The 13,556-nt window shown below is 54.1% G+C and overlaps 1 protein-coding gene across 5 annotated transcripts in view; it reads right to left on the bottom strand.

The window, feature by feature from the left end:
- Positions 1-13,556, bottom strand: part of LOC124226670 (cationic amino acid transporter 4-like) — a 40,919-nt gene extending 27,363 nt beyond the window's left edge. The window contains exons 1-2 of one of the 5 annotated variants that reach the window (XM_046640264.1): positions 13,026-13,537; positions 12,689-12,832 (exon numbers count right to left, since the gene is read on the bottom strand). In XM_046640264.1, the coding sequence (XP_046496220.1) occupies positions 12,689-12,832; positions 13,026-13,243 (362 nt within the window). In that variant the 5' untranslated portion in view covers positions 13,244-13,537. Of the gene's footprint in view, positions 1-6,389; positions 9,254-12,688; positions 12,833-13,025 lie in introns of those variants that run through there. The other 4 variants (XM_046640262.1, XM_046640265.1, XR_006885345.1 and 1 more) reach the window with 4 other exon arrangements.

The raw sequence follows: 13,556 nt of genomic DNA, 5'->3' as shown, positions 1-13,556 counted from the left end.
TCCCGCGTCCCAAGTCTCCCGGAAGGAGGAAGTACTCCTCCCTCCCTCCTCGAGCTTCCCAGCCACTTCCTCCCAGGACCCAGCACTGGTCCGCCCCGGGTGCGCTTGCAGGAGTCCGGTGACACATCTGCCCCTGACAGGCCTAGGCTTGGAGCTTTGTCCCAGCCCAGGACGCCGGCCATGGCGGTGAGAGGGGCGCTGACAGCCCTCCCCGGTGGCTGCGCTGCCGGCTGCAGAGCCTCTCACAGGCCCGGCCCTGTCCCTCCTGGCCTGTGCTGCTCACGGGGAGCCCGCCTTTCACGGACGGACGGGGCTCGGGCACCGAGAGCTGGCAGCGCGGCCTCCCCGTCAGGGCTCCCCCAGCCCAGCCACCACCAGCCCCGCAGCTTCCCGCCGGCGCGGCACCACACGTTCAACTTCCCACCCAAAGGGAAGACCAATCAAAAGAGCAATTTCGCTGCTCAGGAAAATGGCCAATGGCGATTAGGGACCCTGTCTAGGGCCCGCCCCCCAAAGCGATCAGAGCCAATGGCCGTAGGATGGGCGGCAAGCCAATCAGGCTGCTGCGGGCTGCAGTCGGGGGCGTGGCGTTGGACCTGTAGCGGGTAGGAGCGCGCGTGCGGCCAGCAAGGGTCGCCCTGGCTCGGGGGCGGCTGGGCTCCAGGGCCTTGTCCCTGACCGGCAGCCCCGGGACCGGGCGCCACCCAAGACCGTGTCCCCACAGCTTGTGGGTCGGGGGTGGGCACCGGGCACACTGCGCGGGTGCGGTCGCCCTCTGCCCTCACCCTTCCAGACTCTTCCTTTGGAAGCAGCACCGAGTGTTGCGCTCCAGCTCTCTTCTGCACGTCTCTGCTGTGTTGGGAGCTCGCGAGGGCGCTTAAACGATGGGCAGTATTTACAAGGTCTTGTAATACGAACGATAGAAACCGGCATATGCGGAAAAATCTTGCTTCCCCCATTAGATAGGGGTTTTTTTTTTTTCCTGGTTGTTTATACTTATAATTTTTTTTAAAGCAAAACCAAGCAAACAGGAATAGATGTGCTGACATCCCCTCTTTCTTGCACCAAAGGTAGCACCCAGTATGCACTCTTGCGCCTGTAGTTTTGTTGTACGGAAACTCCGGCTCCCTCCGTCTCAGCTCCAAGGATCTGCACGGTCGTTTGCCCCGCACGGTGTCCAGAGCGTGGCTGTGGGTCAGTCGGCCTGTTCTGTGTCACGGAGTCTCGGGTGTTTCCAGCCTTGACCCAGAACGCTGCCATGAGCGTCCGCGCGTGTGCCGCTTCCTGCCGTGTGGGTGTGCAGGGGCTGCCAGGGGTGGAGGACTGGGAGTCTGTAGACATGGGCAGATCCCTTTCCGTCGGCGACATGTGAGGATTCCTGTTTTCCCACACAGGGTGGGCTTCTGCCTTTAGCTTGTTCATTTTTGTATCCTCAGCTCACAGGTATCTCCTGGGTAATTGTTGGATTAATATGTTAATAGTTTACATGTCGGTGGAACCCAACCATCACTTCTGTCATCCTTCGCTTCTAGAACAAGCAGTGCCCAGAGGCAGCCTGATGAGGAGAGAGGCAAGAATGACCCTGGAACCGGACTTCATATGGTCCAGTTCAAATTTCACTTGTTCCCGGGGAGCTGAGGCTGACGGGCAATCATCTCAGCCTCAGTTTCCCCTCCTGACCATTGTGGTAGAGTCCAAACTTTATAAAAAAGTATGTAATTATACAATAACTCACAGTAGCCTCTGCATTCTCCTTTTGTAGAAGTTGGTTTTGAGGCTTCTGTTATTGGTCATTGCACAGCATGAAATCAAGCTGCTCACAAAAATGTTTTATAGAGGTGAAGTATTCCAAGTGTAAAGGAAAAGTATCTTCTGTTACCTGACAAGTAAAAGAAGGCTTCTCGATTAGAAGAAATTTGTGCATTTCATCATTTTTAGGAGCTGTTATTTTTACTAAAGTCTTTGTCTTAAAAAGAAAAATACCGTGATTAATACTTTCAGAAGAGCTATTCAGCCATTGTTTGTTGGTATAATAGTCTTCTCAAGTTGAAATGCCTAAATGTGATTTTAAGAGTTCATAGTACTTGGTTAAACCAACTAAACTAAGCAACTTCAGGTGAGGGGGAGGTGGTGATGAGTTGGTGTTAATTTAACCTAGAAGAACTTACACTGACCTTCTCTGAGACAGTGTTATTCCAGGTACTTTCCCTTTGTTAGAAGGGTTTGTGCCTCGAGATGAATATAATGGAAATCCCAGCCGTAGAAATTTTGATTAAAGTCCTACTTTATGCATCGCAAAGCCTCATCACAAAGTTTAGTACCTTCTAGAGAATTTATCCCTGCCTCGAAGGGTGATTTTTTTCTGGCTCACTATTGCAATTTGGGCAGAAGCAGAGTTATCCTATTAGCTGTGAATTAGCCCCTTGTCTTTCACTTACTATAGAGGAGCCCAGAAGCAGAATTTCGAGGCTTCTAGACTATCACTCTTATGAGCTGGGAGATTACAATGCTGGGTTAGGAAATCAGAAACAACTTGAACTGTAATGTGGTCATGATTATATGATGGGAAAATAATACCCACGCTTAAAATGGTCTGGGTCCTGATGTGGCCATTTTGACTGCCTATTTCATTTCTTCTGTTCTCTCTCCTTGGGTGAGCTCCAGTAGTAAGTGTAAGGTATTTGTCTGTTTCATCTATGTTGTTGAATTTATGGGAGCAGAGTCATTCATAATATTCCTTTACCTGTCAATATCTCAGTGTCAATAGTGACATCCTCTTTTTCATTCCTGATTTTGGTAATGTGTGTCTTCTCTTTCTCTGAATCAATTTGGGTGGGGGTTTATCAATGTGATTGCTCAGCTCAGAGGACTAGGTTTTGGTTTCATTGATTCCCTCCTTTTTTTTTAAATCTGTTTCTGTTTAGTTTATTTCTGTTCTTTATTATTTCCTTTTTCCCTGTATAAGTTGGATATTGGCTCTTTTTCAGTTTCTTAAGGTGAAAGCTTAGGTCATTGATTCTGAAACTTTTGAACGACTTCCTGTGTCTGTGTTCATGAGGGTTACTGGTTTGTAGGTTCCTTATACTGTTGTTGGTTTTGGTACACGGATGATGCTGGCCTCATAGAGTGAGTTGGGAAACGTTCATTCCGCTTCCATTTTCCATAAGAGTTTTATGGGTCATTGACTTTAGGCCTTTGTAACTGTTTCTGATATGAGTGTTTATTATATATGTTTGCCTCTAAGCACTGTTTTAGCTGCATCCCACAAATTTTGGTATGTCATGTTTTCATTTTCATTCCAGTCAGAATACTTCCTAATATCCCTTGTTATTAGTTTCCAAATATTTGGGGACTTTTCAGATGTCTTTGTGTTACTGGTTTCTAATTTAATTCCAGCATTCAGAAAACATATCTTGTATTGTTTAATTTTTTTAAGACCGTTATTAATAGGTGCTTGCAGTTTGTTGAGGTTTTTGAAAATATCAACTTGTAAATTTTTATCACAAGTTAAAACTCAGGTTCTTAGAAACTTAACTTGACCAGATATGAAACAATTTTAAAACTTTTAAAGGTGTATTGAGAAAAACTAGGCTTAAAACAAAACACCTTTGTCATTACCAAAAAGAGACATCTTTAGATAAAATAATGAAGGTCCCATGCTGCATAGATAATGCAGATGGTTCCAGCTATCTGGTCAGCGGGCAAAAAGCAAGCCCTTAAGCTCTTCCGCTCCGATCTTCTGTTCATTTCTTGGTGCTGGAATGTCGTCTCATCTCTTTGTGTTGGATGACTACAGACGGTGGTGGAGGCGGGACACTCAGCCCCGGGAGAGGGGTTCTCAGCTGGGGGGCAGCTGCTTTCATCTCCTGGCCATCTTGTGGTCTAGGGATTTCTTGGCCTCTGTGTTGGTCAATGAAGGTGTGGCGGTGCTGACGTTGAGGTGGCTGCTTACAGTAGGTCTCCTGTCCCTGATCTTCCTGATCTGTGTGGCCGTCCTCTCTGGCTGTCTTTGGTGAGGAGGGCCCCTGCGGCACTGTGGTCTATACCCCGATACGGCTTGTCTACTGGTCTAGCTTGTTCTCCTGCACCCTGGGTGTCAGTCCCCTCCATCACTTCTCCCTGCACAGGAGGGCTGGAACACTGTGGTTGTCACCCACAGGGTCTCTGCATGTGGTGAGGTGGGGACCGTGGCCTGCGTGCAGTTAGGCCAGCACTGTGGGGCCTGGCCTTCAGGAGCTCTCTCTGATCCCGCATTCTTTCCCGCTGTCACTATTCTGGTGGTTCTGCTGGGGGGTGTGGAGACCCCTGCGACGTGAACAGCAGCTATGCTGGCCCCAGGCTGCTGCACATTTAGTGTCTGCACTGCAGCTCCGCCAGGCCTGTCACATTTGCTCCTCTGCCCCCTTCTCCTGCAGCAGCATCAGACTGCACAGTCTCCCCATCTCCTGCACTGCGAAGGTCCGTGCTGGGCTTCCTTCTCTGTGGTGGTCTGTGTTCTAGTGCATCTTCCCTGCTCCTTCCTGTGGGCAAAACAATATCCACTTCTTACACTGAACCATTTTACTGTTCCCAAGCCTGTATCACAATTACCCTCTTGTGCCTGCACTCCTTCTGTGGTGCTGGGCTTGGTGTCGGCAGCACAGGGGGTGGGGGCAGCTGAGGGTCTTGGCCTCGCTGCTCAGGGTGTGGTGACAGTGGCTGGGCCAGCTCACCCCTCAAGGGTGCAGTGATGGAGACTGGATGGAGGCAGGGCTGCTCAGGGTGTGGTGACGGTGGCTGGGCCAGCTCACCCCTCAAGGGTGCAGTGACAGAGACTGGAGCTGGAGGCAGGGCCGCTCAGGGTGTGGTGACGGTGGCTGGGCCAGCTCACCCCTCAAAGCTGCAGGGATGGAGACTGGAGCTGGAGGCGGGGCTGCTCAGGGCTCTCTGGGCTCCGCTCTTCCTCCCACTACTGAGCAAACTCTTCTTTGGATTATTTGGGGTTTACTGAGACTTGTCTTTGCTTGGTGGGGAATGTGGTCTCTTGGCAAATGTCCCCTGTGCACGTGAGAAGAATGTGTTCTCTGCTGTGTTGGAGGGCGTGTTCTGTAATGTCAGTTCGGGCAGAGTGGTGACAGTGCTGTCCAGGGCTTCCGCATCCGTCCTCGTCTCTGTCTAGCTGCTGAGTCAGTGATCGAGCGAGTGTTGAAATCTCGGACTGTGGGCCGTCTGTTTCTCCTTTCAGTTCTGTGGGTTTTCTTTGTATATTTGAAGCTCTGTGTCTAGAAGCTATGACTCTCCTGATACACAGCCATCGAGGACTGTGATGCCTTCCTGGTGAATGGTCCCTCTACTATTAGGAAATGACCCTCTTTCCCTGGGAAGTTCTATGCTTTGAAAGCAGCACTGTTGGTCCTGGCCTGCACTCTCCCCACTGGACTCCAGTGAAAGCACTGCTCCCTGAGAGCTCCCTGCAGGCGAGGTGCTGTCTGGCGGGGCCTGCCTCCCACCCCCAACCAGAGGCCTTCGGGGGCATCAGAGAACTGAGAGACCCTGAGTTCCTGCTAGTCTGCCCACCCAGCTGCAGGTGAGAGCCCACCGTGGCGCTCTTGGAGAAGCACAAGATGAGTGGTGGAGTGGGAGGCCCCAACATCTCCACCGGGTCCCCATGTGCTGGAGCAATGTCCTTGCTGCCCCTTCCGTGTGCCATGCGCCTCTCCCACCCCTGCTGTCCCACCTCATCCAGAGCAGAGTTTCCTCTACACCTGCTTGGAGGACGCCTGGTGGGATGGTCCATCCATGCCAGCCTCCCCTCTCCCAGACCAAGGCCCATCTGCGCTCGCACATGCTGCTGTCAGCAGAAAGCAGATGGCACAGCATGCACACCGCGCTGCCCCTGCAGCCGCCCTCCCTTCCTGCGGTGGAGCCTCAGCCTGCCGGGTCTCTCTCCTCTTTCCTGTTCCCTGTCTCTGGGCTTCCTGCACTTAGCACAGAGTCAGGTCTGCTTTTTCCTCCCTCTGACAATTCACCATGATTAGGTAATTACATGGAATTTGTAAGGAAGCTGATGTGACTATGGGCGTGGTTGGTGTTAGATCCACCAGGTTGATGTTTGTTTGCTATTTATCCCGTTTGTCCCCAGTTCTCTCTTTTCCTACCTTCTTTTGGGTTAATTATTGGTATGATTTCATCTTATCTCCTGTGTTAGCTTCTTGGCTCTGCCGCTTCATGTTTTGTGGTTGCTTTGAGGATTCCTGCCTCAATCTTCTGTTTGTGCCAGTCTGCCGTCAGGTGACACTGTCCACTTCACGACAGTCCACTTCCGTGTCCTCTTCTTGGCCCTGTGCTATTGTTCACCATATGTTACTTTTATATGAGTTATTAACCCCACAATAAACCATTATTTTTGCTTTAACATTCAACTTTACTTTTAAAATATGGCAAAAAGTCTTTGATATTTGCCCCATATTTAGCAATCGTGGTGTCTGCGCTCCTTGCGTAGTCCCAGCTGTCCATCTAGGATTGTTTCCCTCTGCCTGGAGGGGTTCCTTTCACATCTCTTGTCGTGCTCTGCTGATGATTAATTCTCTCAGTGTTTCAATGTCTGAAAAATCTTTATTTTGCCTTATTTTTTTACTTTCATTGAGGTAAAATTGACATGAAGTACTCATTTAAAGCACATGATTTGACAAGCTTTAATATTAACATATTGATAACCCCTGAAGCCATCACCTCCATCAAGATAATGAACATGTCCATCACCCCAAGTTCCCTCCTGCCCCCCTTCTCCTACTCCCTACCAATCTATTTTTCTGTATTTTCTAGAATTTTATGTCAGTGGGATCACTGAGTTCATTGGTTGTTGTGGTTTGGATTCTTTCACTCACTGTGATTATTTTGAGATTCATCCATGTTGTTGCACATGTTGACATGGTTCATTTTGTTGCAGAGTATCACTTTTTTTGTGACAAAATAAATGACACAAAATTTACCATTTTAACCATTTTTCAGTGTACAATTCAGTAGCATTAAGTACATTCATGTGTTGTATAACCAGCACCACTATTTCCAGAACTTTTTCATCATCCTCAAATCTTATCTTCTGTGGTATATAATCTGTTGTTAATATCATCCAGTGTTCATTTCAGACACTATTTTATCATTAGCAGTTTGATTTATGTCTTTTTAATAGCAAACATGTTCCCCTTATCATGCTAATTTTTCCTCTACCTTACTGAGCATGTGGATATATAACAGTTATTTTAATGTCCTTGTCTACTAATTCTATCATCTATGCCATTTCTGGGTGTTTTCATCGGTTGCTTTTTCTCTTCATAGGGTCATATTTTCTGGATTTTTTTTCATATACCTCGTAAGTTTAGATTGGATACCAGACATTATGAATTTCACATTCTTGGGTGCTAGATTTTCTTGGTGTTCCTTTAGCTATGTTTAGGTTTTTTTGGGCGATGCTATCAATATACCTGGGAACAGTGTGACCCTTTGAGGCTTGCTTTTCAGCTTGCTTAGGTGGGTTCCAAACAGCCTGGAGTGTAGGCCTCACTGGGCCCCACTTCTGAGGACCCCGTGCAGTGTCTGTGAGGGAGAGGTCTTTCCAGCGTGGCAGCTGTGAGGTCAGGAGTGCCCCACACGTGTGCCGAGCTGGCCACAGCTGTGGACTCCGTGGGACCCCCTGCTGGTCTGCACAGAGCTCTTCCCTGCAGCTCTCCCCCTGCCCCCGGTCTCAGCACCGTGGTTTCCAGCTGCCTTGGCCTCCCCAAACCCCGAATCCTCTCTTCACAACTCGGGGGGATCCCTGGGCTTCGGGTCTCCCTCCCTCTGCTGCAGCTGGAAAACTCCCCAGCAGGCTTCTGGGGCAGGAACACGCTGACTTGTTTCTTTGCTGTGAGCCATCACTGCCTCTGCTGCCTGTTGTCCAGTGACCAAAAACTGTTATTTCACTGTTATTTTGTCTGATATTTTAAGCCATTGCTTAAAACAGGGTGGGAAATCTACCCTTTGGTGGAAGCAAAATTGCTTGACTGCTTATTTTATATTAATTTTTATATTACTTACTGATCACTTGGAAGACAAGCTCATAATGGCTGTATTCTTAATCATAGTTCAAGTGTGTCTCTATCCATGTGGATGGCAGGTGTTCAGATATGAAATGATCATGGCAGGTCATGGGATGTAATGATTGAGAAAACCTGCAGACATCAAAATGTTTTACAAATATTAATTTATGACATCAGGTCCCATTTGCATTTGTAGAGTGACAATTGCCTTGAAGATGAGGGTTTCACATTCATGTTCTTTGTCCCAGTGCAAGTGCATCTCTATCCACATGGGGCAGGCGGGGGTCCAGATGGGCGATGCCTGCTGGGAAGGGTACTGCCTTGATCATGAAATTCACTCAATGATCAGATGCCAAGTGACAAAACCATTGGCGGTGGGGATGACTTGTTTAGCACGTGCTTCAGCGAAACTGGGGCTGGCAAGCATGTACCCAGAGCATTGTTTGTGGACCTGGAGTCCACCATGTCGGTAGGTATGTGGACACTTGGGGCAGCTGTCCTGGGAGGGTGGCACAGCCCTGCTAAAGCCCCCCATGTGTTCCTTGGATCCCCCTGCAGAAGGGACGGACGTACAAGTGTATGCCCGTGGTCACATTAGGTCACACACTGGAAGGTTAGTGCCTGAAATGTCCGTGGGACTCAGGCTCCTAATTGAGAAAAACCTGCTGTGAGGTTGGCCGGCACTGAGAGTCACTCGTGGCCTCCTCGGCCCGGTCAGGTGGTTGTGTAGACCCTGTCTGCAGGGTGCCCGGGCACCAGTCCCTCCTTAGTGCTGTGCGCTCCCTCAGGCTGGGGAACGAGTCTTGACCTGCATCTTAGACATAGAAAGCTCAGTATACAACATTCGTTGGGTTCCTCCAGATTAGAAGTCTGAGGTAGTTTCCGAGGAGAGCTGCAAAGAGAGCACCTTTCAGTGGCCACCAGGGGATGACAGAATGTCACCCTGAAGCCTGTGAGACCCAGGCCACATAGGGTGGCCTGATGGGAGTGCCCTGCAACAGTCATGCTGGGGACTGTCTAGCCTGTAAGGGATTTTTAAATTCCACCCTTGGCTGTAGCTTTGGGGATGGAAGAAACACGCATGTGTAGAGTTGCCTGTGCGCCGGTGTGAGAGCTCTCCTCCCTTCTTGGGGAACCGGTCATGCTGGCATTTGTCCCGCGAGTTGAGTCTTCTCTCCTAGAGCCATCAGGTGCAGCTGTGGTGTATTATACAGAGACGTTATTAGAGTCAGAGGGAATGGAGGGTGGGGCTGAGTCAAAGGTGACTGCAGGCTGGGGTGGGGAGCGGTGGGGACATGCTCCCAGGCCTGGTTCCTGAGGGGCCCTCTTAGGCATCAAAGGCAGACAACGATCCCTGAATATTAAAAACACTCTGGCTTATTGTCTTCAAAGTCAGGGCTCCTCCCACCCCTAAAGCAGGTCATCCGGAGATCGTCAAGGCTACCTGGCAGGGTGGTGTCCAGGGCATTCCATCACCTGGCTGGAGAGCCCACCAGAAGGTCTGCACCCACCAGCTAGGCCTGCTGCCCTCTCTGGCCAGGCACACAGTAAGGGTTTAATCGGTGCTTCCAGAATATGTTACAGACGTAACAACAGAGACCGATGTGCACCATATCCTGGAGGGACGTCTTTAAAACAGTTTACTGAACTTCAACAGGGAGCACTCCACTGAATTTCTTTCCTCAGTGACCCACGTCCCCCCATGACAAGCATTCCCCCTCGCTGCTTCTGGGGTCTTCTGCTTCTCCCTTTTCTATGGGAAAATGCAGAAAGGAGTGAGCTGGTCGGTGACAGTCCCCACAGGCCACCTCAATGGCCAGGGATCAGGAATCCAGACAGAGTCAAGCCCCTGAGTGGGCTCCAGCCCATGGCCTGGAGCAGCTGCACACCCCGATTCTGTGGGAAACCTAAGGCCAATGAGTGCCCACAGCCCCAAACCCCTCGTCCTCCTAGGCCACCATGGTCCCCACACTTGGACCACTCTGACAACTCTTTATTTTCTCCACCCCAGAAACTGCCGTTGATGAGGTGGTAGGAAGGTCTCTGTGCACAGATGCTGCGACAGGGGCCTCAGAGATCTGTCTTGTCTGCTGGCCTCAGCCTCTCGGCCACAGCGCATTCCTGGCATGGCCCCTCATCTGCCACTCCCCTCCCGCTCCTCCCCATCAAACCCCTCCCCAGGCTGCCCTCTACCCCACCAGGCATCTCCCCAAGGCCCCTGTGTCCTGGTAGCCTGGCCACTGGCCGCCCAGCCCAGTAGGACCCAAGGCCCGAGCACTTGAGCCGAAAACGACCCTGCGTAGCCGAGCACTCCACTCTTGCCCCCGTGCTCAGGGCTCCCTCCCCACCTCCTTAAGAGCCCCCTCTGACCTCCCAACCCCTCTGTGCCAGTGCTCCCAGTGCCATTCCCACAGCACCCCTCCTGACTCTCCGCTCTCTCCCTCTTCCTGCACCCCCAGCTCAGGCCCCGCTCCCACCAATGGCCTGGATCCACTGGATCCACGCTCTGCCCTGCCTCTCCGCCTGCCCTTCCTCTCTCAGCCCCCTCCCCACTTCCCACCTACAGGGCTGCAGGGCAAGGACACTGCAGCTGGCACCCAGGGCCCCCCAGCCTGCTCAACCCTTACTGCTCCAGCAAGGCCAGCTGCACTGGCCTCCTCCCTTCTGTTACTGTCGGTTTGTCTAGCCATCTCCCTCCCTGGACCAAGAGCATGTCCACCTCGCAGTCCCACTGCGTCCCCAGCGCTACAGCCGGCCTGGCACCCAGAATCCTCAGCGCATGAGCCCCAACACCCCTCGAGGGAGGAGGGCTCTGTTCCCAGTTTCTCCTTCCTTCTGGAAACTCACACATCGATTCCTCAGCTCAGCCGCTAGTCCACCCACCCCTCCCCTGACCTGCCCCTCGGCCCTGCCCCACTCCTCCCTGGCCCAAGCTCCAGGTGGCACCTGGAACTTCCAGGTGGGCGACATGGGGAGGGGCAGGAAGGAGGGTGAAGCCACACCACGTGTGGGATCTCAGCTCTCCCTCACACACCCCTAGAAACGCCTGGAAGGTACTCTCAGCTCAGGAACCAGGCAGAAAAGAAGAGTCACAGTTTGTCCTCCAGACTGCCCACCCAGGTGGCCGACAGCATCTCAGAGGCCGAGGCGTTTCTCATACCCAGGGCTCTGCTCTGCACAGTGCACCACGCTGCCCCTTCCCTGCCCCTCGGTCTGCTGTCCTCCTCTGGGGTGGGGACACCTCCACAGAACTGAGTCTCACCCAGCTGAGTTAGCCTCGGGGACAGGGGTGTTGGTCCCGTTGCAGAAGGACTGCGAGTTGTCTCTAATAAAGCGAGCCCTGAAATCCTGTCCTCAGTCTCTAAGCTGATGGCAGGGATGGCCCGCAGGGTCCTGCCCTTGCCGCTCAAAGCTGCTCTGGCTTTCTGGGGCCACGGCAGTTTCCATGGAAACAAGTGAGTGCACCAACCCCCAGAGATAAAACAATAAATGCAACCTATAGAAGGAGAGAATGGGCAGCCAGAGAACCCAAGAGACCCCGGGGGCCTGGGAGAGAGAGGTGAGTGTGGGGCAGCAGGGCCATGGAGCAGGACCACAGATGCCACAGGCCTGGGGCCTAGGAAAAGGAGGGCCTTGCGGGGGCTACTGTTCTTGTCAGAAAGAGGCCCTGGAAGTCAGAGAGACACAGAGAGAGCAGACAGAGTGTGGGTCAGTGAGGAGGCCAGCACTCGAGTACCTGGGGCCACAAAGGACAGGGGACATGGGGACCCAGGACCCTGGCACTCCCTCCCACAGGGGCCCAGCCTGCCCTCCACCCAAACGTCGGCCATTCTCGGGCTGTCTGAGAGAGCCCTGGAGCTTCTGGCCAAGGAGCCAGCCCAGAAGGTTCAGCTGCAAGTCAGAGGGTTTGTGATAGCACCTGGGAGCAGAAGGGACAAACACATGGGGAGGAGGCAGTTGGAGCTGCACCATGACACCTCGTCACCAGCACCTGTTTATGCCCCAGTCATGACCCTCGAGAGCGAGGAGGCTCCTCACACCCATGCCCAGTGCTCTGCCACTCCGGCCTCTGCACCCTGAGTGTCCAGGGCAGCCAGGGGATGCCACGCTGACTCCCGTCTCACGTCCCGCAACCCGAGGAGGGAAGCTCATCTGGCCAGACTCCAGAGCAGGACTTGGGGCGAGTGGGGTACAGATGAGGGGGTGGCAGGAAAGCCTCTGCCTGCCCAGCTCCCTGAGCGCTTCCCTGAGGCCGGACAAACCATGAGCACAGGCACCAAAGCAGTCTTGTTCCCGGGTTTGTGGAACGAAGGCAGGAGCGCAGAGGAGAGGAGAGGCTGGGGCAGCAAAAGTCCCAGATGAGGCCCAGCCTACTCGGCCTCCCTGGGGCACCCACTCTGCATCCACCCGATCCGCAGGTGCTCTCTCCAGGTCGGCAGCCAGGCCGAAGCTGGGGACTGCAGCCCCAGGGTCGGGCCCTTGGATGGCCTAGCGGGTCCTGGGACAAGACCGACGGAAAGGCCTGGCCACTGAGGGCCAAGGCCACCCCGTGCCCGGCGCTGCCCCCTCCCCATCCCTGCCACCTCGCCACCGGGGCCACAGGGGCGGGGAGCACCGGGCCCAACTCTGACCTCTCGTCTCGGGCACGCTCGATGGGGGCAGACACGGCCGCAGGGGGCTGGGGCTCGCTCGGCAGCCTCTGTTCAGCACACGGACGGAGCATCTGGAGGACGGCAAGGGGCGCCACGTGCAGGGTCAGCAGGGCCACCGGGCTCCTGCAGAGACAGACACCCTGCGCAGGGAGACCTCCTCGCCCGGGCCGGGCGGCTCGGCGACAGCGGGCGGGCGTGGCCGCCCCCCTCAAGACCCGACTCTGCCCTGGGCCTCAGGGGCTCCGGCAAGGGCGAGGGGTGGAGAGCAGGGGTGTCGGGGGTCTCCAAGCGTGCAGCCCCGCCCGCGCCCACTCACTGAACACGTTGGGTCGATGGCGCCGTCCGCCGCCTGCGCAGCTCGTCCGGGTCCATCTCCTGGGCGCTCAGCGCCTTCTTCGGCCGCAGCGCGAGCTTCTGCAGGGCCGCCTCCTGTACCTGGGCGCGCCCCCGGCGGGGGCCGGCGCCCAGCGCCTCCATCTGCGCGGCCGCGCGAAGGTGCGCCCCCTGTCGGCCCCTGAGCCCGCCCCGTGCCATCCGCTGGCCCCGCGCTCTCCCCGCCCCCGACCACGGCCTCGCCCGCCGCCAGCCCCGCCCCGCCCCGCCCCGCCCCGCCCCACTATGCGCTCCCACAGCGCTCTCTAGCGTCCGGTTCCCACTAGGGGCCGCGCCTCGCTGGCCCTAATGAACGGCCTCTCCTTATGCGCTCGCGCAGTCCTTGCCGGGACAAGTCGGCCGCCCAGAAGTTTGGCGCGCAGCTGTCCCTCCCTGCGCACGCGCCGCCAGAGGCGGAGACGCAAAACTTGGCCGTCGTTTTGCGCAGGCGCCTTCAGAGGTAGAGGCTCCCATT

The sequence above is a fragment of the Equus quagga genome, chromosome 15 (assembly GCF_021613505.1).
Source record: "Equus quagga isolate Etosha38 chromosome 15, UCLA_HA_Equagga_1.0, whole genome shotgun sequence".
Taxonomy (NCBI): Eukaryota; Metazoa; Chordata; class Mammalia; order Perissodactyla; family Equidae; genus Equus; species Equus quagga.
Note: the sequence above shows the minus strand (reverse complement) of the source record. Positions and strands in the feature narration are given on the sequence as shown.